This window comes from Aptenodytes patagonicus, chromosome 5, assembly GCF_965638725.1.
Source record: "Aptenodytes patagonicus chromosome 5, bAptPat1.pri.cur, whole genome shotgun sequence".
Classification (NCBI taxonomy): Eukaryota; Metazoa; Chordata; class Aves; order Sphenisciformes; family Spheniscidae; genus Aptenodytes; species Aptenodytes patagonicus.
Genome location: NC_134953.1, coordinates 53,332,510 through 53,359,466, shown reverse-complemented (window position 1 = coordinate 53,359,466; position 26,957 = coordinate 53,332,510). Strand labels below are relative to the sequence as shown.

The following is a 26,957-nucleotide window of genomic DNA, read 5'->3' as shown; positions in this document are numbered from 1 at the left end:
CCCCCTGAGCTGTCCCCCTCCGTCCCCACGCTGGCAGAAAAGAGACCACCAGAAGCCATTGCTCTCACGGGGCTTTTATTGTTCGGCTGGCCCTTGCCTCCCGCCCTGCTGCCCGCGGCCAGCCGAGCCCCTCGCCACCGCGCACGCCGGCGGAGGAGACCCGTGCCCACACCCAAGCCCAGCTGCCTGTCCAGGGCAGCATGTCCTTCCCAGCTTTTTTTTTTTTTTTTTTTTTTTTTCAATATTTTATTTTAAAAATATAGTAGCTGTGGAAAGCAGCCCTCTTTATAAACGCTCGATGACAGAGTGAAATGCATTGTCGCCACCCTTATTACTAAGCCCTCCTGGGTGCCCGTGCCTGCCTGCAGCAGTGCCGGCGGGGCCAGGGCGGCTGCACCGGCTGCTGCAGGCAGGGAGTCTTGCAACGGCAGGGAGAGAGAGAGAGACCCTTCTAAAAGTAGAAATATTGTGCTGAGTTGTTTGGAGTGAATGAAACACATAAAACACCAGCATTAGATTAGCTTTAGCTTGTCAAATATTGCTCCCAGCAGAGTCGGCGTAGTGAACTGGTGGAGGCGCAGTCCCCCTCGTCCCAGGGCAGGGGAGCCATGCCAGCCCCCAGCCCCGCTCCCTACCACAGGGCTTGCTGCTCTTGCCTGCCACTGACCATAAGGACACTGGCCCCCGGGGCAGCCCAGGAGCCCCCGGGAGCCATTATAAATAGGAAACTGTAAACACAACCATTGGAGATAAAAGACATCTATGATCACAGGGTTTACTGGTTCAAACATCCCACCCTCCCCCCCAACCCGTACACCTATGCCCCTGTCCCCACTCCATAAAAAGGTCTCCGGTAACAAAATCTTCGTTCCAGGCTTGGAGTAAAGGTGAGGTGCTTGAGGAGTAAAAAGGGACATTGCAACCTTAGTGGTCTTTGCTCAGGAGGGGAGAAGGTGGCGGGAGGGAGAGAGAGGGTTAGCTGGTTCAGGTCCTTTGCAAGTTCATTTGGTTTGTCTGGAGGACTCCTAGGGTTATACCTGAGATGAAGACATCTAGGGGACACTCCATAGCTCAATTAAAACATGGTTGGTGTTTTGTGCCTAGAAAAGCCCTCGCTGCCGGGATTTGTCCATCGCGCTCGCCCCGCGCAGCAAGAGAGCAGCATCCTTCCTCCACTCAGTACGGGGCTATCTGAACCAACACTCGGCTGGGGGTGATCCCTCATGTGTCGAGGATCTCGCTGGTGGGTGACAGCTCGTGGGGGATGCCCTGTGCGCTGTGGATGGTCTGGTTGTGGGAGAGGGAGTTCTGCTGGAGCTCCAGGGCAATGGCATTCTGGGGGAACTCCTTCACCTGCCGCTTGTACTCAAGGAAGGTGCATGCCTTGGTGGCGATCGCGATGATATTCTTGCCGATAAAGATGGTGGAGACCCTGCTGTCCTGGAACAAGACCATGTTGATGGCCCGGATGAAGATGGTGACAATGTTAATAGTGACCAGGCTGAGGACGGGGTAGAGCATCATTTTTTGTGGGGCAATGTGCTCCCCTTGCATGCTGATCTCACTGAGGGACACGCAAGGCAGGATCAGGAGGAGTATGTAGCAGTAGAAGAACATGAGCCCCTCTGCCCAGATGGGCAGGCCGGTCCTGTGTGGCTCCCACAGGTTGGCCTGAATGTCCAAGATATCCAGCAGGTCGAGGGCCACCCAGAAGAGGCGCCCCCGCAAGTCCTCTTTCTTCCGAAAGGTCCGTATGTACTCCATGCTGTCCAAGGCCACCAGCACCAGGTACAGCCCCGGCACGCAGATGGAGAGGAGCAGGGTCAGGGCTTTCCTGGCCACTGTCTCCAGGTTCTTCTTGTCCGCTTTGTAATTCTGAAAGATGAAGTACAGCTTGATCTCCAGCACGAAGATGTAGAGGAACCACAGGATCATGGCGTAGCCCCTCTTGGCTGTCTTCACCTCCGCTCCCACCCACACTGCAACGTAGCGCAGCACGATGAGGAAGCAGATGTCTCCCACCAGCACAATGATGCAGACGCCGATCTTGCGGGGTCCCTGGTTCTGCTCCACCAGGTAGGCGTCCATGAAGGCCATGCTGGTCATGATGACGATAGTGGTCAGACAGACATGGCGCTTGTCAGGCGGTGGCAGCACCATGGTGAGACGAGCGGCCCTCCCTCCGCACTGGCACTAGGGGAGCAGTCCTGCCGGTGGGGCACAGGGGGACATCTGTGGCAAGCCCAGGGACCAAGGGCTGCTCCGTCCCCCAGTCCCAGGAAGAGGTCCCCAGAGGAGCAGCGGCTCAGCTGGCAGCCCCGCTCTCCCGGGGCTCTGGGCTGCCCCTGCAGACCCTGTCCCCAGCTCTTCGCCCTTCACTGGCTGTGCCCTGCAAGCACCGCAGCTCTGCCCCCAGCCCCGGGCTGGCTGAGCAGCCCAGCCCCAGGCAGCCTCTGCCACCAGTAGCCAGGGCTCACAGAGGTGCAGGGCCTCCTCGAGGGATGTCCCTCCTCTGTGGCAGGTCCCCCATCGTTGTCAGGGTCCCCAGCAATCCTATGGCACTAATGCACCTCTGGGCTCCGAGCCCCAAATCCTGGTACAGATCTCTGGAAACACGGTAGGCAACTGGGCAGCAGGCAGACCTGGCCGGCAGGGAAGGAAGGGGAGCTCTCCTCTTCCTAGTGAGACCCCACGCTCCTCAGGGTCTGGGGGGGTCCCGCTGTGTCCTCACGGGGAATCACCTTCACACCTATCCCCGCGGGGCTGTGCCATGCTCCTGCTGCTCCCAGCTGTACACGCATCCCTCCATCCCTGAAAAAGATAGCAGAGAATGAGCGTTAGGGTCCCTCCACGTGCTGGCTATGAGACGGCAAGGACAACAGCCCCCCTCAGCTCCCACCACACCGCAGCATGAGCCAGGCTCCGGCCAGGTACTGTCCCATCACCGTGGCACCCACCACCGTGCCCTGTATGTGTCTTAATGCAGAAGAGCTTTTTATTGAGGACGAACACAGCCTAGGGTGTCCTGCATGGAAACACGGCGTGCTGTCCTTACACAGGCACTCTCTGTCCAAAACTCCTCAGCAAGCTCAAGCCCTGGGTGCTCCTGCAGAAAAAGCAGGAGCACAACCCAGGTGGAGACAGGCAGAACCATGAGTGCCCCGTAACACTGCAAAGTCCCACTGGGGCCGTGGCACCCCCAGCTCCAGGTGTCCCAGCCGGGCTGTGTCCCAGCTGCAGTGGGGAGAGGGACCCACGTGCTCTACGGAGGTCCCAGCCTTGAGGGGAGGTTCGGCTAAATTATGGCCTTGGGGTTTTACCAGTTACTGAGAAGGGGAATGCTCAGCTTCTGGTGAGGAATAAATAAAGGCGAGCTCTCCGGAGAGGGCTCTGGGTTTTTTTCTTACCACTTGAGCAGCCGCCTGACAGGGTGTGAGGAGGTGCTCGGCACGGCAGGCTGCCAGACCCCTACCCACGGCTGCAGCAGGGCAGGGGGTAAAGCAGCTCGTAGAGTGTAGGGCACGTCCCTCCTTGAGTAGGGGTAAGGTTAGGGCTGGCACGTGGGGCTTGGGTGTGGCATGGCAGGGGAGGGGGTAGCAAAGCTGTCCTGGGGGCGGCATGAGGTCCCAGCAGCTTTCTAGACTGGCTCAGCTGCTCATGGCCACAGCTCCTCCTCACAGTGCTGCGCTTGCGTAATTCATTTGTTAATCTTTTCTGCGCAGGGACCGCACTCCTGGGAAGTGAGTAGTTTCCCGTGCACTCAAGAGCACTATCCAAACTGCTTACACAGAGTGAAGAAGATGATACATAACGATCACAGGCAGATGTGCCTATCACACACTGTGTGACAGCAAGCCCTACGTGTGTAGGAACTCCCTGGGAGGAAAGTGCTTGACCCCACAGACCCCCCTACAGATGACCCCATCTCATCCTGTGGAGCCTGGCCACCACGGCCGCGTCTGCCTGTGGATCCCTGTCCCTCATGCAACCCGCGCTTTGCCAGCCCTCAGCACTGTGCACCTGCACAAGCTTCGGTGGAAATGACAGCCCTGGAGATAACATCTCCGGGGTGACGCAGCCAGGCTGCTGGGGTCTGCAAGCACTCCTTACCCAGCCCACTGGGGTTAGGCTGAGCCTAGACCTGGATTTGGAGGGCTGCAAAGGTGCTGAGCCGAACCCCACACATGCATGCAGTTTGGCTGCCTTTCTCTTGGGGCCAGGGGGCATCCCTGCTTGCAGGAGGGGGACCAGGACCCAGGGAGAGCCCTGGGAGCTGTCGGAGGGACTCGGCACTGGAGCCTGCCCAGGACTCAGTGGCACTGCTTCTGCTCCCCACCGGCTAGCTTAACAAGAACATGCGAAAACCTGGGCTCTCTCATCTTTTCGGGAGAGAGGCAGAGGTGGAGGCTGAGGGGAAGAAGCCAAGTCTAAGGAAGTGTAAGCCATTAAAAACCTGCCCTACTTTGTACAGGGAAGTGTATTGCAGCTGCTTATGTTTATGGGGCCTCATTTAAATAAAAGCTGGATTCTCTCCTGCTTCAGGGAGAGAAGAAGAACAAAGAAGAAAAAGTGGGAAGCCAGATGAGTCAGAGCCAGCCCCAACGTGTGCCTGAGTAGGTGGACACCAAGGATCCACGTACCTGTGCCCTGGTTCCCAAAGGACAAGGCAGGCGAGGACGTGGTGCTCAGCAAACGTTAGCAGGGGACTTAAAAACTGCTGCCCCAGCCAGGACCCACACATTGCTCTTCCGAGCCCACTGCTAGACTCGTGCACAGCTGGGAAAACTGGCACGTTAAAATCATTTCTCAGGCAGAAACTGCTCAGAAAGAAACCAAAGAGCCCAGGGGGATTCATGAGTACCCCTAAACTGTGCTTCCCAGGCAAGGCACTCACTGTAGCCCTGCTCTCACCACCGCGGCTCTCTGCGATGCCGTGTCTGCCGTTTAGTGCGTCAATTTGTTCTTTCTTGAGGTTTCAGACAAAAATATACAGTCATTGCTGTAACTGCTTTTAAACTCGTGCCAAGTTTTACAGGGGATTTATAGCCGCGGATGGATAATTCCAGATAAATTAGGTCTTTCAGGAGGGAACGGTCGTTTTTTTCTTTCCCCCTTAAGTATGTATGCCTTCAAAAGACAGCGGTTATTTAAAGGGCAATGGGTGCATCACAGCACGTTAAGGTTAGGAAGCAGCTTGCTGGTAAATCACGCCCTCTGCCCCTGTGCGTTACACATGTGGTCTGGGAAGCCGGGGGATGGCACACGCTCCCAGCCCAAGCTATCCTCATGCCTACATGAAAGCACATAGAAAAACCCTACCCTGCCTCTCGGTGAATACCCAGGGCACCGGACGATATTAATTCATGGTGATTACAACACCAGCAAATGAGTCTTTCACCACTGGTGCTGAGCAGATTGTTTTCAGCAAAAAGCATGCTCAAATGGTGGATTATTCCCTCCTGTCCGCTCCCGAATGATTCGCAGCAGCTTGGGATGGGTTTGATAAACATGTTCATTTGTTACAGTGACCTTTCAGAGTGAAGGAAGGGGATCGCGGGGCTGAGCTGAATCACAGGGCTCAAGTGCTGCTTTCTCTCAAGCTAAATCCTCTATTACCCAGGGTGAGCACCTCTCTTGCCTTTTGCAAATAGTTTCCAAGCATTTGCTGCGGTGCAAGCTCTTCTTCTTATTTTCTAGCTGTGCAATAGCTGGTATTTTTCCCGCCTCTTCTAGCCCTGGTGCTATATGAAAATACAGAGGTCTCTGCCTATCCGTGGAGCAGAGCTTGCCCGCTTGAGTGATGTGTGACCATCCTACCAGGGAGGGGACACATAAAACTCTCCTCGGAGGACTATTAAAAAAAGCAGGTAGTTCTTAAACAACCATTACTCTCGGAAATCCTGATTCATAATTTTTAAATGACTGCATTTGACAGTACGTTCAGAAACCTCTTGAGAAACGTGCTGGATAAACAAGAAAATGAGCATGTCAGATAGACACAAGAGCATATCTGAGGCAAATATTTGTTTAGATAAGCATTCACAAAATTTTTCTTCCTGCAGGAATTCTTGCAAATAAAAGGCAGCCCACCTGAACGTAATAAGCTTGGAGTGTTATGGATGCCAGTGAGCCAGGCTGGCAGCTTCCTATGGGAAGGGATCTAGCAGCCTTTGCATCCTGCTCAGTGCCAGGTCTCCCACGAGCAGGTATTGCAGCGATGTGTCAGTCTTGGCAACTATGGGCCTCCTTACCGGGACAAAATTCAATCCATAATCACATTTCTCCTCTACCACTATTCTACGCAAACAGCTACGTCGCTTGCATTGGAGCGAGCAAGTGCACTCGGTAACACCCACAGCAGCTTGCGATCAACTGGTGAGACGCAGCCCAAAGGCACTGTCCAGCCGCACCAGTGAAGACTCGCAGCACGGCATGGGGACAGTGTGTCCCCCCTCCATCTCCGGGGCAGGCAGGGCACAGGGGCTTGCTTGGTGACACCCCATTTCCCAGCACAGCCTGCCCCTTCCCAGTGTCCCTGCAGGGCAGGAGAGGCTGAGGTGGGAATGTGGGGGGGCTGTGATTTCCTGGAGAGACTTGGGGGTCCTGCAGGTGTGTCCAAACCCAAACTGAAGTGCATCTCTGCCCTGCTTCCTCTGGCACTGAGGGAAAACGGGCAGCAGAGGTGCAGCCAGCCCCTGCCCTTGTTACTCTGGTGCCTCTGCTCTGGCTGTGGAGTTATTTCTTGGTCTTGTACCTGTTTTCCCAGCCCTCCCGGCTGCTATAAATCACCTGTGGTTACCCGAAGACGTGTGGTCACAGCCTTGCTTCACCATCAGCCCAGGCAGTTTGGAAGAAAATTAAACTGTGCTTTCCACCATGACGCCGGTGGCTTGTTGCGGTGTGATTAATTACCGCTAGCTCTGCCGTTATCAGTGTCTGCAACCCGCAGCCACCCATCACCAGTGCCTTCCTGCATCCCCTCCCACCTCCACTCGCTGCCCGTGCCCGGCGTCACCTGGGATGGCACCAGGCACCACACCTGAGAGCTGTGCGGGTGCAGGGAGCCGCCAGCATCCCCGTGAACCCGCACAAACCCGTCTGCTAGGTCTGGGGAGCATGCGGCCGCGGGCAAGCCTGGACGGCTTGTGGAGCCACTGTCAAAATACAGCCTCATTAATGCCAGCAGGTGCTTCCCGAACCCCAGCTCTACCTGGCAAATTAGTTGAAATTATTTAAGCGATTTGAATTCTGTCTATAAATAAAAGAGGGAGCGAGCGAGGCAAAAGTATACACAACGCGCTTCCCAGGTAGTTAGGATGCCACATTGCTTAAAGCTTCATTTGCACTTTAATTGCTTTGATTTATTCCAGCTTTCCTGGGTGTAAATCCAAAGCTCCCCTTCACTTTGTCCTTCAGCCCTCTGAAGAGCCGCTGCTCCACAAAGGCCTTTCCCACGCGCGCCCCCTCCCCGGCTGGCAGTGTCCACCCCACCATGCCCTGCGCTGGGTCACAGCACTGTCCCCAGTGTGGGGCAGGACAGGGCGATGGGCACAGCCACCTTTTGCAGGGACTAAAAGCCAGTTGCGGCAGAGCCACCCGGGCGATGGCATCAGTCACTGGCAGCCGGCTATACTTCAGAGGTCAGGGCTGGGAAGCAGCTGTTAATTGCTTATGCTTTTTGTGACTCATTGAATTATTCGCAAGCTCTGTGCACCGTGTAAGGATGGGGTTTACAGGGAGACCATATTCTCCTCTGACTGAGGAACTATAAATCATGTCGTCCCCATGCCATTGCATTTTCCTGCCTCACTTTGCTGAAAATCGGTGCCGGTGGGTGTCTCATTCAGCCTCACTGACCTGCAGGCTGGGATTTCACCTGTCCCCTCAGGACAGTCCCTGGGGACTGATGGAGGGGGGGATGCTTGTACACTAGGGAATGCGGAAGGTTGCTTCTGGGCAGCGGCTGTGCCCTGCCTCCTCTGAGGCAGTACCGGCATCTCAAGTGCATCCTGTGAAGGAAATGAGATTGAGGAAGATTTTTCCGGACCCTGCCCACTAATTTTGTCTGAGGAGGAAACAGCCCACTTGCTAATGATTACAGATAATTTACCATGTAGGCACAGCAAAATGGGGAAAGAGCTGTAAACTGTTCCCAGAACCTGCCCAAATTAAACAGTGCAGCAGGGCTGGCAGACGAAACCAGCTCCTGCTTAGACCAGTGAGCGCATCCACTGCGCTCTCACGCTGCAAATCCCTTGATTCCCTCGGGGGGTTCATTTCTCCCCGTTTTCCCAAAAAGAAACCTGAGCAGAAAGTATCAGACCTGTTGCCTGAGTAGAAAAAAAATAAAACCACCCTTTCAATCACATCATTTTTGTGATGGGGTGGGGAACTGCTGCTTGCCCAAAGCAGAGCCCTGCGTGGGATGGATGGCCTTTTGTGTTCGCAGCCCTGTCCCCTGCAGCCGTCCTGGCCAGGGCTCCCCTGACGATGCAGCTGGCTGGAGCTGCTGGGAGCATCTCCCCATTCACAAACATGCTGAGTTTGATGATATTTGACAGACGTGTCAAAAAAAAAAAGGCTTTTCAGATACTTTGGGTGTTTAAACATAGTGTTTAGAGAAGGTAAATGATTCATTTAAAAATTGAAACGTTAAATTATACTACTATGTTTTGACACTACCAAAACAATTTACCATTTTCCCAGCAAAACATGCTGCTCCTTTAGAGGAATTGCTTGGCATTTCCAAGTTGGGTGGATTTGCAAGATTTCATTCTGATCTGGACCAAACCCCAGATTTAAGTGTCAAAATCCCCCACCGTTTGTTGGTTTGGGCATAAAAAGCAGGGCTCTGTCTGGTTGTGTGTGCATTTGCCACTGTGGGAGATGCACATGGAGCTCAGTGCCCATGGCGTGCAAGTCCTGCTTACAGTGGTGTCCCCATCCTCTTCCCCCTATGGTGGGCTCCCTGCACCCTTCGTGCACACCTCAGCAGAGCTTTCCACACTAGTCCTGGGGCTTTTCCTCTCTCTGCTACCTCGGGGGTCCTCCTGGACGTGCCCCATCCACAGGGACCTGCTCCTCTGCCAAAGTTCATCAGCATCTTCCCCGTGCCCCTGTCCTCCCTGCCCTCCCAGCTCCCCTCCAGCCCCGGCACTCCTGCAAGCACTGTGCCCAACATTGGCTCTCCCAGCGGTGATACGACTTGCCCCTGCCAGGGGAATTTGACCCAACTATACTCTTTTTTTGTTTTCCAGGCTGTTTCTCCACTTTTTCGAGGCACTGTTGGATTTTAAGTGTTTCTTCCAACATGCTCCCAGCCCACCCCACAGTGTGCCATCAGTAGATATAACCAACACCGTCACTGGTCCCCTAGCCAGGTCACTGGTGACAGTGCCAGCTCCCCAAGCAGGACCTGTCCCCTGCCTGGGAAAATATTTTGCTTTCAGCTGAAGGAGCTGTGCCATCCTTGTGCTGGGGGTGAAGCATGTCATGCAAGTGACCGGGCACTCGGTGCACAGAAGCCCTCTTCCCCCAGGCACCGCAGGGTTGGCAGTGCACCTGCAACTTGCATTGCACAGCTGATCTAACTAAAATACAGCAATACACCACCAACTTCGACTTCTGCTGGTACCTTCCTAGACAGATAGACCTAACCAGACTGGTCACCAAGTCACACTTGCAAGCAAAGCTCAGAGCTTTGATTTTCTCTGTGCTGCAAATAGGCATAAATGCAAACACCAGGACTAAGCCAGGCCAGGAGCGTAAAACTTGGACCCGATTTCAGTAGCTTGAGGCTGTACTTTTGTGTGTGAATCACTGCTAGGTCCTCAAATAACCTCACATTATCAGTATTGGGGGAAAGGAAAATACAGAACCAGTGCACAGTCCTCACAGGGATGCTTTCCCCCACTGCCTGCTGGAAAACCCCATAGGTGGAGGATGGAAAAGCTCCCTGCTCTTGCTGGTCCTTGTCCTCACTCTCCTGGGTGCTGGCAGGGAGGCACAAATTTTCCTGGGAGCAATGCTCCCAGTGCCCTCACCCAACACACCAGAGTGCTCTCAGCACTGCTCTGGCAGCATCAGGTGCCTTAGTGCCAAGCAGCTCTGGCTGCCCCTAGTCTCATCTAGGCATGATTGAGGGGGAGTGAGCTAATTAACAGAAAATGGAAGCTGGTGTGTGAAGCTATAAATAGGAGAGCACTGGGAGTTTCCTAATGCTAAAAATATGCTTGCAGAGGAGGGGGCTGTTGAGGTCTCTGGGGCAGAACTCTAGAAACCTCCTAGGGAAGATGAATCTGAGCTCTGCAGACATCTCCTACCTACCTGAGACAGGGTTTAGGCAGGGATGATTCTGCAGTAGATGGCTGAAGGGATGAGGGGCTGGCTTGCAGGCTCTTTTCTTCGAGACCTGGGCAGAGAGGCACCTGCTGGTTTCTCTGGCCTGGGCCAGACAGGATGGCAGACTAAAGGCAGTAGCTGAGGGGCCTATCCTCTTAACCTTGTTGCTCACCCACACAAAGCAAGGAAAGGTTGTGGGCAGCAAGTGGCTGACACATATAAACCAGGGCAAGCTCAAAAGGTAAGAGCTAGGAAGACAGAGGGGTCTGACTCTCAAACTGCAATCCTGGAGATCCCCTGCTACTTGATGCTGAAGGTATTGAGCACTTTCTGCACTCAGTGGCTTTTGGAAGGCACTGTGCCAGCTCCCATAGGAAGCTCTGTGCTAGGGTGGAAGGACAGCGAGAATGACTGTGTGTGTGTCATGCTGCCATGAGAAAGCTTCCCCCTTGTCTCCCTAGGCGAGCAGAGGGCCTGGGTGCTTGAGGCAAAGAGTTAGCTTCAGCATCATGTAGGTGGGGAGGCACCTCTGGAGGCCAACCCGCTCACCTACCAGCCCTGAGAGACAGCTCCTACACAAAGCAAGGGGGCATCTCTCCCCTTCCTGGGAGCTGCCTTCGGCTCATCCCTGTTGCCAGGCTGTGGTGGCATGTTGCAGCCAGGCAGCAATTGGAGAGAAACAATTATGCCCCTGTTATTCCCTCTCTGCCCTGAGCAGAGGGTTAGTGGAGGTGGGATGAGCTGGGCAGTATGCAGAGCATGAGATGGGCAGTCTGCTGCTGCCGCCATCAGTTTGGCCTTTGATTAAGAGTGATCTGCTCTTAATTAACACAAGGCAGCTGTTGGCCACTCTGGTGGAATGGAGGAGCAGAGCCCAGTGACTGTGATAAAAGGAGAGCGTGTCTGCTGGCTCCTGTTGAGCCTGGCAAAGCTGCCCTCTCCCCAGCTGTGCACCCGGGCTGCCTGCAATGCTGCCTCCAAACCTTGCTGGGAAACTCTTTCCCCTCCTGCAATGCCAGGATTCAGCTGCTGTGTGAACTAGTGGCAGAGATGGGGGGGATCCAGTTAATCCCTGGGGTAATCTTGCTGCTGCCTGTTCTCCCAAACCACCTCAAGATGGTGTCGCTGACAATGCCTGGCTGGCTCCCACAGGGTTTATTCCTCCATCTGCACATCAGAGGAGACTTGCCTGTGACAACAGGTCTCATCTTCTGGTGACACCTGGCATGCTGCTGCTCACCCAGGTCTAAGGCACCCATCTGCCCTGCATGGGGCATCAGGCTCCCCCAAGAACAGTCATGGAGCTGCTCAGCCTGTTGCGTTTGCAGCTGAGCCAGTTCATCATGAGCTGAGAAGGCATCTCAGCTATTTTTGTTCCCCAGTGAAGTGACTTGTGAGCAGGCAGCAGGGCTTGGGTGTACCCCAGTAAAACTTCACCAAGAATGTCATGTGTTCTTGCTGAGTTCAAGTACCAGAAAGCTCACCTCAAACCTCGGTAATGCAGGGACAGCAAGCAAGAGAGAACCAGTGGGTGACTTGCAAAATCAAGGGACCTTTGCCTTGCCATACACTTGATTTTATTTTGGCAAGGCTGGTCCAATGTTAATTATTGGTGGCAACAGCTCACCGCTGGTCATCATGAAATCTTAGCAGGATGAGAACTCCCGCTGACACATCCTCTAGCAGACAACTATTAACTTGTCTGGTCTTAAATCACAGTTGAGTCATGGTAGGGCTTGGTGGTGCTGTGGAGCTGGGCCTCAGTAGACTCTGCCTTACATTTGCTTTCCATCATTTAAGTCCACACCACTGCTGGGTCCTCCTGGGACAGGCGTCCTGCAGGATGGTGTGCCAGTGGGTTGTGGTGCTTGTTAGGCTCAGGAGGACAGCAAGCAGATGTGGTTGGCCTTCCACAGAGACACCAAGCTCAGGGTCACCCTCCCCATCTTGTGCGTGCCCCAGCCTCTGGGCTGGGGGCAACGCTGGCATCTGCTGCTCTGACATTGCTTGGGAGATGAACGTTGCACCCATCTCAACGCAGTGCAAGAAAAATAATGCCAGCCCAGAGGTCGCCAGGGAGACATTTCTCTTCCTCTGGTTTCCAGCTTTCCTTCTACGAGCCATCTAATAAATCTAATAAAATCTGTCTTGCTGGTGTCCAATTCAATTCCAGCATCCAGAGACCAGACTTCTTATATCACTCACAGACCTAACCAGCCTCATCCTTGGCATATGAGCCAGGCCGAGGGGCTGCTGCAGGCTACTCCAGAAGACAGCAATTACCTAGGATCAGACCTCGCCCTCCCAATCAATTATATGTTTATAGGTTTTCCTTGGGTCACACCTAATTGAATTATTTAGATGCTTGAACACCACGGTCAGAAGCAGCTGACAACTTCTAGACTGAAGTCTGGGCACTAAATGAGGTGCCTTGTATTTCATCTCGAGGACGACTCTCCACAGCACCTCCTGCTTATACCCTCATGCAGCACTTGGCAACCTGCAGCACTCAGCCTAACGCCATCTCCAGCGAGCACCTGGGCTTTGACTCCTGCTCTAAAGGCAAAGGCTTTCCAAGGTCACATGGAGAGTCGTGGCCAAGCCTAGTTCCCCAGATTTGCTCCAGCACTGGAAGCACAGGGGCAGGAAGGTGGCTCTGCTCCATGGAGCGTCTTCTGGTCCCTGGCCCCGGGTGGCTGCAGGGTCACATTTCAGCAGAGCCTGGAGGCTCACAGAGCCAGGGCTGCAAATGCCCTGACCTGATTTTCCAGGAGCGTGTCTGACAAAGGCTTCTGGTCTCATCATCTTTACAAAGAGGATCACCCATGCTGTGTCACACGCTGCTAATGAACTACTGCACAGCTTCCAGTGGGAGGGATTTGTGTTTCCACAGCACTGCCCTCCCAAAGGTCCTCTACCCGCCTCCCAGGCAGCAACACAGCGATGTTCCAAGCCGCCCGGGGGGCCAGACCCGAGACATGCTGGGAACCGCCGCAGCCCCTTGCATGGGCACCAGCTGGGAAGGGGTCGGCATGGCCAGGGCAAGCATGTGTGGGGGTATTTGAAGTAACAACCTGTATATCTTGCTCAGGATCTCTGGTACCCTCTCCTTTGCATCCGTCCTGCGGTGTCAGCCAGTCGGGGACACTTTCGTACGCCTCGTGCAGCTCAGACCACCAGTGGCCCAGCCAAAACACCCACGAGGTGCCCCCGCAGGGGTTTGAGCTGCAGATTAGGCAGCACCTCATCGTGCAGTTTGGATTGAGCTGTTAGTTTGCATGAGCTGTTGGTTCTTCAGGCTTTCTTTGCTAAGGAAATTCTTTCCCTCCTGCAAAAAAACTCTTCATAAAAAAAAGAAAAAAAATATCCAAGTCATCGATCCTTGTTGAGGATCCGTGCTCAGAAGGACTCGTGCTCAGAAGGACTGACATGTCATGCCAGCCCATGGAGCGCTGTGAGCCAGGGAGGGCGAGCGGGCAGGGGCAGGAGCCCCGACTGCGGTAGTGGGGAAGCTCCCAGGCTCCTTGCTGCTAGGTCCCAGGCAAGGAGGGCTCTCGGCACGGAGGCTGCACAGAAATCGGGAGATGCTGCGGCTTCCCCGTCCAACAGCGCTAGCAGGCATCCTCTCCTCCAGGAGGATGTGACAATTTGCTGTGCTGGAGCTCATTGCCAAGGAGATAAAATATTTATGGCTGCTCTCTCTTGCTTCCCGTTTCAAGCCACGGTGACTTATTTGTTACAAATTTACATGCATGTTTAAAGACATCTTTACATTTCTTCTAAGTACAAAAGGTTTATTTCTCCATGTAGTGTTTTGCCAGTCAAAATCAGCCACCCCATCTACTCTGTGCCTGCATTTGTCCCCAGCTTCAGTGCTCATTTTCCTCTTGGTAATGATTATCATTATACTAAGAAAAATGGGTCATTTAGAGCAGTTTCTCCCCAGATGAAAGGCTGTGGGATACAGGATATCATTAAAATTCTAAACCTGACTTCCAACCTCAAAAGCAGGCTCTTGCTCTTCACGTATCTCTGTGGAGGGAGGGAAGGAGGGGAGGGTGCACGATGAATGTGCTTTGGCCACAAAATGACTTGCTGAGTCCATGTGGCCTGTGCTGCTGACATCTGTGCTGGCATTAAACGCCCTCGGGCTGAGGCCGTCACTTGCCTGGCGGTGGAGGGCAGAGGCTGCCTCCCATGCTCTCCAAGGCTGCCTCCCAGCCAATGCATCCATGGGGTTTGCATTGCACCCTCTTCCCAGCCATGCCGTGCATAGGACAGTGCAACCAGAGTAGGCAATGGGAGCTAATTCCTACCATAAAAAGAGCAATTTAGCTCCTGCCAGGAGTGGTGTGGCCAGGTCAGGTCCCCTGGAGAAGGGAAGGCTGGCAGGCTTAAAAGCCTGTGCTTGGACAAGGGAAGAAAGCAGGCTGAAGTGCTTGGACGCAGCATCCCTGGAGGCAGTGCCTGCCTTGCCCTTACACATTGCTAGGACTTAAGTAACCCCTGTCTGAGAGTGTCAGTGCTGTCCCACGGGCCAGCTGGCTGCAGGCTAGGACCTGCCACCCGTCCCTCCAACACCCCCATCCCCGCAACGGCAGGTGCCTGGGGATGGAGGAGGTGCTCACCCGAGGTCTCTCCCCACCTCCTCAGCCCTGGATCCGGGCTGCCAGCACCAGGGTCCCTGCCAGGCTCCGGGCTGACTCCTTGCCTCCTCATTCCTGATGATAGGAAAGAGTGCCCTGCCCGAGCTGGGTGCTAGCTTTGTCTGCGACGGCAGATATCCCATCTGGCTGGTGTTCTCCACTCCCCAATCTCTAGCATGCTGCTCCCCCAGAGTCTCGTTTCTATCTCCTGGTATCCCCAGAAGGGACTTCATGGGAAATGTTTTGCTTGGAAAGGCTATGCAACTTCTGTGCAAGCCTGAAATTGTTGCGTACAGAGCTGTGAGGCAAAGCTAATCCATTTTGCATCTTAGCCAGCTGCTGAAAGATGCTGTTTAGGAGTGGGGAGCTGCTGTTTTTCTCCCCCCTGTGAAATGGGAGGGACAAGGGATATTCAGAGGATAAGAGATGGAGACTGGCCCAAAGTGGCTAATTTAGAAATACCTTTTAAAAAGGGAGACTTGCCCCACGTTGTCAACTTTTTAAGTTGTTTCTTTCTAACTGTGCTCAGACTAATTTTTCATTCTCTTTTTTCACATTTTAAATCAAAATGCATATGGAAAGCTCTCTTCTGCTGATCACAGCCAAGCAAACGCACAGCAGCTAACGCCACATCTTGCAACGGGATGCAGGAACAGCTGCATCAGCCCGTTGTGGTGACTACATTAAGCAGCTCCACATCACAACATTGACCTCACACAGTCACAGCCATGAGTTACCATCGTGCATCACTTCCAGGCTTGCCATGCCCAGGCATGCGGCTCTCCCCATGCTACGCAGTCCCCAGGCACCCAAAAATTGTGGCAGCTGCAGAGCCGGGCACCCTGCTGGGGAGGATGGAGGCAGGGGAGCGTGGGTGGAATGTGGGGCATCCCCAGGGCAAGGCAGGGAGAGCAGCTCTCCTCGGGGCCACGTCTCTGTTAGGGGTGTCTGGATGACAAGTTAGTTTTGGTCCAGCAGACAGGCTGAAAACCCAATATAAATTATTTCTGTTTGACCACCACTTAATTATTTTCACTTGGGTTTTTGAGCAAAATAAAAAACTGCAAAGAGTGGTTAGGGGTCAACCTGAGATGCTTTGTTCAGCCCCAGAAAGATGTCCTTTCTCTCTGGGGTTATTTTACCCTTCTCCTCCTCCTCCCCTTCCCTCTGCTGCTAACTTTAGATTGACTTTAAAGTAGCAAAGATGGACTTTTCAGGAACAATAAAGAAGATAAACACCACATTGTGTGGTTTGCTAGAAAACACAGTTCCAGGGGAAGAGGATTCAAACCTCATTCCCAACTAATGTCAGACAAAGGAAAGAGCAATAAAACCTCTTTCTATCTGTTAATGGCCACAGAGCCATCACCAACCTTTGCCCCCTCTCCTCCTGCAGGAGGGAAGCTCATCCCTGGGGAAGTGGCAGTAAAGTGTGGAACAGATCAGAAATTTCCCAGTTTTTCAGAGAAAACATGTGAAATGTGGCAAATGCCTCTTTCTGGCAGGTATTTCTCACTGAATTTTCAACTGTAAGAGGCATGGGAAAATCAGTGTTTGTAGAGCAACACACAGGCATCCCTCCTGTACAAAACGGGCGATGATGAAGACCTGCTAAGAAAGGGGGGAGACTGGGGGGTTGCTGCAGCCTGGGTCACTGCTGAGCTGGCAGAAAGCCCACTGGGCTGCAGAGGCACAGTGGGTGCACTTGCAATCAGCTTTTATTTTAATTTGCATTCTGAAACCTGCTTCTGGAGGCCCTCCTGACCTCCCTAAGCACCACGTGAACACTTCGCACTGATTTTTGCACAACCATTTTCCCTCTCCCATCCTTGCTCAGCCTTACCCTTTGCCACCCTCCAGCTGGGCACACCACCACCCTCCCACAGGGTCCCCTGTGACCGCAGCCCCCCCTCCTGCCTGATTTGCCTCGTTAGGCAGCCATTTCTCATTAGGATTCCTGGCAGCCCACCTCCCAGCGCAGGGAGACCAGGGACACCCTCTGCCACCACAACTCCAGCGGTGCTTGTCTGCTCCGTGGCCCCGTGCATTACGCTTTCCTGTATTTACATATTTGCATGACACGAGCTGTCTCCCACTCTGGGTAGTTAATTCCTGTGTAATCAGGTAGCTAACATCTGCCACAGCAGCACCGTGAAGCCCACACCTTGTAGCCACCACCACGCTCCTGCCTGCAGGGATGTCCCCATGTCGCATGTCTCTGCTCTCTGGGCAGAGGCAGCCCGGAGAGGCTGGGTGAGAGCACAGAGGCCAAATGTTGGATGGAAAACCACGGATTTCTGTTTTTGGAGGGGTGCAGCAGGAATGTGCAATTGAAAGGGGGGTCCTCGCACCCCCTAGTCCTCGCCCGGTGCCTGCCTGGCCCCCCTTGCCCTGGCGGAGTGGGCTTTGAGGCAGGGTGCAAGGGAGCGGGACAGCAGGCACCAGGCAAAGACTTAGCTCACTGCAAAACCAGCTGCAAAGTGTTCCCACCCTGAAAACAAGAGGCACTAAGGACCTGGGTCTGTGCAGCTGGGGAATGGCTTTCAGGCATAAAAGCCACCGCAGCTGAGCTCTTCTAGAGGAAAGAGTAGTAGCTCTCTGCTCTCTCTAGGCATAGAACATCTCTAGTACCCTGGGGGCTGATTTCAACAGGATTTCTGCTATTTCAGGCTTTGGTGAACCAAGTGAGTGCAAAATGCAAATGCTGCTGCAAGCAGCTAGGCCTGGGCTGTGTTTGCTCCTGCTGCACACTGCGAGGGCACGCTGGTCTGGGGGTGATGGTGCTCCCTTTTGTGGTGTTGGAGGAGCTGCCTTCCCCACTATGGCTGGGGCCTGATGCCCTGCTAAGGGGAGCTGTGCTTTTGGGATGGAGCTGTCCCACTGCCCAGCTCCCCAGCCAAGCAGTGCCTGCCACCAGCACAACCCTATAGGACACGGGGATGGTGGGACTCTCCTTTCACCTTGTGCCATGTCCTATAGAACCCTGACCCCCTCCTGATGAGTGTATTGCTTGAGTTTTCTGCTTGCTCAACTGCAGGCTCCTGCCAAAGGAGGGACTGGTCTCCTGAGCTGCTCTTGGCTGATACTGTGACACTTGTACTTCCTTCCCCGGGTACAGCCATTAGCACTATTAGCTCTGTCCTGCTCTGCTGCTCTCCCTGATGAGTGCTGGCCAAGGGCGGGGATGTCTCAGAGGAGCTCTTGGCCAGCGGGGATGTATCCCTGCTTCTGAGAGATGCTCTTTGGGCTGTTTCCCCCAGCATTTTGCTTCAGCTCAATTTCTGGGGGTTTCTTCCTGCCTTGGGAGCCCCACAGCCCTTCCCTGAACCTCCCTTGTTTCCAAATCCCTCTTCCCAGCCTCCTCTGTGTGTCACAGCCATCACCCTGCTCCAGTGTGACATGCTGGGGCTGGTGGCTGGCCGTCTTGCCCGTAGTGACAGTCGGGTGTTTCTAACCTCATGGCTAAACCCTGATGTCCTGCAGCAGGCAGGGAGCGAGCTGGCCCGGGCAGGACATGCTCCCCGCTTCCTGTACTTCTTTGGCCTCCAGAAATAAGGGCAGCTCCAGCTCGCAGTGTGAGCTGCAGGGATGCAACCCCCCTGTGGTGCTCAGCCCTGCTTCCCAGCTGGGGCGGCGGGTCCTCCAAACCTCCCCTGGTCCTGGGATGGAGCTGGATGAGGAGTATGCTGATTTGAGTGTCTTGTACGTGAATACTGAGCTGTCCATGGCTTTTTGGGTGCATCTTTGTGTTCCCTTCCCATTGAAAGCCGATTTCTTTGTGCTGTACTCCAAAATAGCTCAAGTGTACTTGTAGGAGAGATTGCAGAGAGCTGGCTTTTCTTTCCTCCGAGCTGAAATCCAAGTGCTATTCTGCGCAACGCCGGACTGTTTGTGTGAGCTACATCCTGCAGGACACCTCGTAAGTCTCTGGCCCTGAGCAATGGCAGGACTGGGAGAGCACAGCTAGATTCAGGCTTCCGCTAATTTGACCTCAGGTCAGCTTTAAACTGATTAGGGCACATCCAGTGCAAATCCTGAATTAGTTCAGTTTACAACTAAATAATAACTATACACAGCTTTCCACTGAGTAAATTACAGAAGGGGTATATTTATGCACATGTAAACTTAAACAAGGTCTTGAAACACAACTAACCATTTGTTGCCATACAAATCTGCCACTGTCAGATTGCCGCTAATGCTGGGATCTCCTTCTCTGCTGAGCAAGGAGTCATCCCTCCAGTTCGTACATGGTTTGGCCTACAGTGCTCGGCTCAGCATCTTCAGTAAGAAAACAATGCAGATAAGGAGGAAGGGAAGAACAAACCTCCTACAATAAACACAGGGCACATCTGTCCCCTTTCTGCTAGCTGATAGACACGCTATGCCGAACACCAGCTCCTAGGATGTCATCACTTATCCCCGGGTCTTGCTAGACAGCATCTGCTGCAGGTGAGACTATAGATGGACTGTTAGAAGTGATAGTAGATGCTAAGATCCCATTACAGGCGTCATTTCTTCTGTCAACACATGGTGAGTTTATATCTGCAACTTCTGTTTGGTGATGGTGAGCTCCCAGAGATGAGGAGGCTCCTCAGTGTCAAGCGATACACATTTCCGTGGGCTGGAGATAATCCATAGCGGCACTAAGTGTTATGGGACTCTGCAGTGAGAAACAGCATTACTCATTTTGGGCAGTGCTTACCAGGGAAAATCCCTGGGAAAGTCTCCATTTTTTGGTACAAATGCTACATATCAGTAACATGGAAAAGACTCACGAAGTCTAAGCTGAGCAAGGCCATGCCACTTTCCCCTCCCCTACCACACTGAAAGTAGAAAACAGATTTGGCTTTTTCATTATCCATTTGGAAATTCATCCAGTTGGAAAAAAACAAACAAACAAAAAACTAAACAATCCATGCTTGGGTCATGTTCAGATGCAAGCCCTGAACCTGAGCCTCACGCTCCATCCCCAATTTAACCAGGAATCAGCTCACCGCCTCAGAGCGCGCAGCAGCTGACAGGGTTTTGCTGGCAGCGGCTGCCTTTGGCTCTCTATACCCCTGCATACTAATACGAAGGAAAATGGGATGGGTAATTTAATCCTATCCTGCTAGAAGCAAAGCAACACACAAGCCTGCTCATCCTCTTCTCTAAGTTTAGCCCAACAGTGTATTAAAGAGCTGCCACTGGATTCTTGCCAGCCCCTACTTAGCTAAACTACCTGACTCTGCAAAATAGCAGAAAATTCTCCATTCTGTGTCATTTCTGATCCTTGGGAGAACGACCCACATCCATCAGGAAACTTGATCCCCTGGGCTAGTAGGATGCCAGTGTAATTTGGGAAAATGGATGGAGCGATGAAGGCTTTCTTGTAACACTGGGCATGTTTCTTGCGGACGTACTGCTGCCTGGAGCCTCAGCTCAGGGCTCCCTTCGTCCCTCCATTGTAAGCCCATGAATAGTAATGAATAAATCTGTCCCTGCTCACTTATAAATAGTTTATAAAAGGTTCATAAATGATTTCTAGATGTTTTAATGAATAGTTAATCAATTGTTGCAGGGCCCAACAGGTCAGCAGATTGCTTATAGCCATCAATTACAATGTCTGCTGATGAGCTTATAAGCATCAGTAGGACTCCGCTGATGTCTGCAATGGGCTTGCAGCATCTTTAAAGAGTTAATAAATAATTAATAAATTATGCGAGTGCTTAATTAAAAGCTGTAGAAGGCAATCAAAAAATGCATTCTTGGAAAGCTATGGGCAACACAGTAAGCAAACACCTATACCTGGGTCTGAATCCCTGCCTCCGAGGAGCAAAGCCAGCAGAGAGGTCCCAGCCGGGCAGGCAACCTGGCTGCCCGAAGAGCAGCAAATTTCCTTTGTTCAAGGCAATCCAGCCGATTCAAAAGAAACTCTGTGCCTGCCATGGGCTGGAGCAAGGCAGACCGCCCCTGTCCCCTCTTTGAGCCCAGCAGCGGGATGCAGCAGTGCCTGCACCAGGGAGCTCGGCCACCTTGTCCCGAGCTGCTGCAGAAGCATCCTCCGTGTGCTGGCTGCCACAGGGAAGGCACTGGGAAGCCAGGAAACATGGATGCTAGGGAAACTGAGAAAATTTCCCAATTTTGTGGGGCTCTGGTCTGCGCCTCTGGAGATCAAAGTGCTCTTCCCTCCTGGCCAAAGGGCGATTTGGGGTGAGGTGCTGCTCTCCTGGCCTCAGCAACCCCCTCTGCCAAGGTGAGAGGATGGCACACAGAAATGCAGTACCAAGGAGTTGTGCGCTATAGCACCATGAGACAATAATGTATATGGTGTTTGGCCTCCTTAGCACAAGTGCTTTATTATCATTAAATGCTGAATATTTCCGGATGATAAAAGCAATTAAGTGTAAAAAAAGGTAATGATCCATTTCATATTGCATCCAAAAGATATGAAAATCCCTCATAAAATTATCACCCTAGCACAGAATTGGACCTAAATATCTTTATAATGTAAGACAGAGAACTTTGCTTACAGTCGGAACATTTATAAGGCATTCAATTAGCCACCGGAGGGTTTCTTAGTATTCCCCAATTCTCTATGAGCACAGAAGCAATTACAGGAGATTCTAACTTTTTAAATTAAAGACAAAAGACAGGAGAATTTGGATAAAACCTGTTCCCAGGTTCACCCTAGAACATACGTGCAGAGGAAATTTCATGCAGATCAGGCTTAATTTACTGCACAATTTAGTTCAGAGCCAGAGCAAGGCTCTTCCTGCGCATTTGCTGGAAGATCCTTCTGTGTGGGAAGGGGACAGGTACGTGATGTACCACTCTGCGAGCAGGTCCTGAGGATGCTCCCACGAGGGGCAGGGTGCCATCCCTTGTCCCCCTCCTGCTCCCTCCACAGACCCCAGCACCCCTGCAACATCCCTGAGCCCTTCAGCGGGGGGTCCCATCCCCCTCACAGAGCCACTCTGGGGGTGTCCGTCATGGGAACTCCTATCCCCCTTGTTCCTGGCCCGTGGGTGCTGGCAGTGGCCGCACATGTGTGGCAGTGGGTGTCCATGCCTGCAGCCTGTGCTGCCCAGCTGCCACTCAGCTCCTGCATGCTCCTCCATGCATCATCACACCACGCAGCCATGCCCAGGGACTAATTTCGGTTAGAAGTAAGGTGTATATTTGTAATGCACAGTTAATGGTGAGGGTAATTAATCACAGCAGCAGATTAGCAAGGGACATGATGGATTTCCTGATTCTGACATCTTTAAATCACAGTCAGTTTCTCCTTCCAGATCTGCTTGGGCTGAGCCAGAAGCAATGGGCTCAGCAATGCATCACCAAGTCAAACCTCCCCACAAACCAGTGTCGCGGTGGGAGCCCCCATCCTCATCCACCCCACTGTGGGGTACTGGGGCTCTCCCACCTGTGGAGAAGGCACTGCGGGGCGGGAGGAGAACCTCTCCCCGCACCAGGGGCTTTGATCACTTCCTCCTGATATATATTTTGAGAGCGTTTCAATGGATCAAGATGTCAGATCTGTAGTGCTGCCAGGAAACACCATTTTCTTTTAATAAGCAGAAAGCAGCAGGTCATTTAATCTCCTGTACCTGTTCTGCTCCTCCAGCAGTTAGGTAGGACTGCACCTTCCCAGGGTGGCAGCACCTCTCTGTTCCTTTGTGGGTGGCTCTGGCAGACCTTTCCCCTTCACCAGGAGAGCAGCCACCCAGCACAGCCCCTTCCCCGCAGCTTCTAGGGATCCGCACACCCCTAAACATTTGCATGGGCTTTTGCTTCTTCAGAGCTGCTCCACACTGCGATGTAGCCTCACACAAGCACCGGCAGCTGGTCCCAAGCATTTGGGCCTCCCACGACAGATTTTTCATGAATGGCTTCACGATCATGGCAATACTTTAAAAAGGAATCTGAAGCCATGCCTTTCGCTTTGCTTTTTGGCTCTTAAGCCTGCAAGACTCGCTTGGCTCACATGTAGAGCCTTGTTCTCTAGCCACCAGTGCTAGACGCTTCACACTGGCTTCTAAGGCAAGCCAAAAACCTCCTGCAACCGCATGATAGCCCGCTGCCTTCCCAGGCGGTGAGATTGCGAGGCTCTTAATGCAACCACAGCCCTGCACCCCAGCCTCCCTGATGCTGCGTGGAGCCCCGAAGGACCCAGGCAGGCAGAAGCATCACGAGGAGCGGCTGTGTGAGCCCTAGCATGGTCCTGGTCTGTGGGGTGTCCCTGGGGACCCTCCCCGGACCTGGCTGGCACAGACTGCTACGTGAATCACTGCGTGGTCAGCGAGTAACAAGACGGGTTTCTCCAGACACCATTGCCCCACCACTGCGAATCCAAACCCTTCCTGTAAATCCAACCCTGTTGGAGGAGGCTGGGCTGTGCATAGGAAAAAGTGTGCAGGGGAAGGAAACAACACTGAAAGGTGAACTGAAAGTTAATATAGCTGCATAAATGAACTCAGACACTCAGCACAGGGAGGACGCAGGAAAGCGTAATGCTGAAAAGTACTTTTTTTTGCTGAAAAGCAAAGCTCTCTGCTACTTTTTCCAGAGCACTTGAAAATCTGAGCACATCCCAACTCCCTCAGGGCACTCCCTCGAAACCTCTGGCATTCCCCGAACGCTCTCTGTGGGTATCAGACAAAGGGCATGCAAACTGTTTAATCCCACGCTACAGCGCATTTTGACGCTGCTGTTTTGCTAGAGCTGAGATCACTACAGCAGAGGCCAGCTGCAGCAAGGCGAGGGAGGCAGGGCTGCAGGCAGCATCCCCTGCCAGCATCCTCAGGGCCTGATGCCCGTCAGCGTTTTGTTTTACCCAGGGCGGTGTGTTGATCCCAGCAATGCTAGAAGCCAGCGTTAAAGCCATGCTGTGGCACTTCCCAGCTGCTGCTGCCCAAAGAAACGTTAACATGCTAACTGCATGTTAAAATGGCAGAGCTGGGCACCCGCGCTGCTTTCCCTGTGCCCAGGCAAGGAAGAGAAGAATTGCTAGCGTGCAGAGAGATTCCCTGCCAAGAGAGCAAGTGCTGGCTCTTGGGCCACTAACATTCAGCAAAAAAATGGGGAAAAAAAGAACGTGTTTACAAATATATATATTTTTTTAATACATATATGCATATCTATATGTATGTCATTATGCTAAGTCATGGTGAGACAAAGTGGATCGGCTACAGCCTTGACGTTCTAAAATTAGGTTTCATGTAAAATAAGTATTTGCTTCAAGTAGGGCTGTTGGTATTAAGATTTATTTTCATGCTGACTTGTATTACTGCTTGATATGATTGGGTAAAGCCCAGGGCACATGTATAACGTTGCCATTCATAACATATACATGGATTCATGACCTAGCTAGCAAGCTGAATTGCCTTGCAATCTTTTTTCCGCTGCAGAAAACTTAAGAAGTATGTAAGTCTTAGAGCAAAAAGAGACCCTATGTATTTACTCTGCAAGAAGAGGTCTTGAATGGAGTTGTAGGAGCCAGAGAAAGCATTGCACCAGCTGCCTAGCATGCATTACCCACTAGCCCATTAGAAATGGGCTCATTTCTAAGAGCAGGACCCATCGTGTCCATGGGACTAACAGTAGGCGACAGGGCAGTAAATGCTAGTGGAGCAGTTGTATAAGCTCCAAGACAGCCCATGACTTCCCTTTCCCCAGAAAAATTCCCAGTGTGTTTATTTACTTCAACTCTTTAACCAAATGCCTCTGGCAAAGGCACTTTACTGTTATTAAGAAAGCATAAATTGAATGCTTACAAACATATACGTGTGAACCACCATGCTCCTGCAGGAATAGAAATATGGTTACCATCAACAGGCAGAAAGAGTGATTTTAATAATGACTTATATGTCCCCTGGGGCTTTCCTGACATGGTGAGGAATGCGTCCTCCCTGCAGCTCGGGTGCAGGGCTGGGAGCAGTTACCTGAGCCCACGGGGTGGCTGTCATGGGGATATGGGATTTACTTCATGGAAACAAAAGGCCCATCACCAACGGGGGCCAGGGAGCTAAGGCTGCCCGCGGAGAGCAAGGAGAGGAGGCACGAACAGAAGGGGAAGAAGCACCTGCTTATCCCCATGTGAGGGGAAAACAGGCACGGTTTGGTTTCTGCTGCAGAGGAGCAAGGATGACAGGAAAGGCACTGCATGCACCAGGGACACTGCTGAGAAACAGCCCTCTTCAAGAGACCTCTGCCAGCCCTTAGAGAAAAAACTCCTGACAAAAGATGGAAAAGCCACAGCTAGCTAAGGAGAAGGAAAATTTGGGTTTCTAGAAAGCTTTTCTCCCAGGGAGAGAGAGATCCATGAAAGACTGGCTTAAAAGTCCTGGGTTTCTAGGGTCAAGGCTGAGCTGTGACACCCCGAGGGAAAGAAACAACCTGATGCAAGCAAGACGATGGAGATGTATCCACTGAAAGAGCCTGACCAGCTATACGGAGGAATCAGGATCACCAGCGCCAGCTGAGAGACCAGGTAGTTTTAGAATAAAAGGACCACATTGAGGGTTTGCTATACACCTCCCTAGGAGTCATTTTGGAGCAATGCTGCTGGAGACAGCAATACTGCTGGGACTCATACCGTTTTGCAAGAGGCTCCTTTCCAGGCAGAGACTGAGGTGCAGATGCTCAAACTGATTCTGCTTGGATGTGGCTGGAGCAGGCTTTTTACCTGCCAATTACAGAACCAACACGAGGAGATGCTGCTTTTGTTTGCTTTTTAAGTAGAAAGAGCATTATAAAAAAGCCAGCTGTAGAACGTAAGCTTGGAGTGAGCAATCACCACTGGCTTCAGCTTAATTAAACAGAAAGGTATGAAAAACAGGCTGGTAAATGAGGGCTCCATCCTGAAGATGAGAAACTGGATGAAGGGATCTCTTTTGGGCCCTTTGGCCTCAACTTCAGCAGGGGCTGTTGGCAGCCCCAGCCAGCCCAGGAATGCACCTGGCTGGGGTTGCTGAGCCACTGTGCCGTGCCATGCCATGCCATGCTGCATGGGGTGCACACCCTGCACGAACCCCGCTCACCGGCCTGGCAAGGCTGGATCAGCACTGCCAAACGCAGCAGGGCCATAAGCACCAGCGAGGGAGTAGAGCTATTTAAGCCAAAGGACAGTGCTATCACAAGAACAAATGAGGATAAACTGGCTATGAATAAACTCAGGCTGGAAGAAGGAAGGATGGAGCTTTGGGCCAGCCCCGGCGCAGAGGACACAGAGAATAGGAGTCAGGTTTTATTCCCAACTTTTCCAAGGAGATGGCAGGATGCTGCACCCGGGGCACCAGGGCTCTGGGCTCTACAACCCCAGAAGTCCTCAACCCACAGACCCGCTATCACCTGCCACGTGCCCTTCTGCACCCCTCCCGCCATCATGGGGCCAGGGGCTCCCTGCAGGACACCGCACCCTTGCCTCCCAGCTCCACCAGAACGCATAACCCTGCTTTATTTCATACACGTGTTTTTTTTAAAACATACATGGCATTTCTTTACAACTGTCAGCATCGACCTTCATAGCTGCCATGGTGATGAGCACCACAGAGAAGCCTATAAATAACATGAATGTGCCACACGCTGGCCCTTTTATGGGCCCCACTCTTTTTGATTTACTTATATGCAAGATATTTTACAGGACAACCCAATTAAGCTTGACAGCTGGCTGACAATGAATTCCTGCCCAGCGACGGCTTGCAGACACTTTATATTAAACCAGACAGCATGATGCAGAAGACCAGTAGAAGCTACTGGTGGGATTTGCATTTGTACTTGCTGATACCACTGGAGGATCCCCTACGATCTTTACAGCAACAGCCACTAAAGGACCCCCATGCCACAGGAGACAGGCAGAGCACGTCCCGTTCAGTGCTGAGCAGCAGCACAGCACCAGGCTGCAAGTTTTAGGAGGGACCCTTAACTTCCCCCGCTGCGTGCATCAGGCAAACATTCAGTTACAGGGTCCCACCGAGTTTCTGGAATGCT

At 52.6% G+C, this 26,957-nt stretch overlaps 1 protein-coding gene across 1 annotated transcript in view; it reads right to left on the bottom strand.

Moving 5' to 3' along the window:
* Positions 1-820: 820 nt before the first annotated feature.
* Positions 821-26,957, bottom strand: part of TMEM121 (transmembrane protein 121) — a 37,565-nt gene continuing 11,428 nt past the window's right edge. The window contains exon 2 of the mRNA XM_076338201.1: positions 821-2,811. Coding sequence (XP_076194316.1) covers positions 1,222-2,160 — 939 coding nt within the window. The 5' untranslated portion in view covers positions 2,161-2,811 and the 3' untranslated portion in view covers positions 821-1,221. The remainder of the gene's footprint in view (positions 2,812-26,957) is intronic.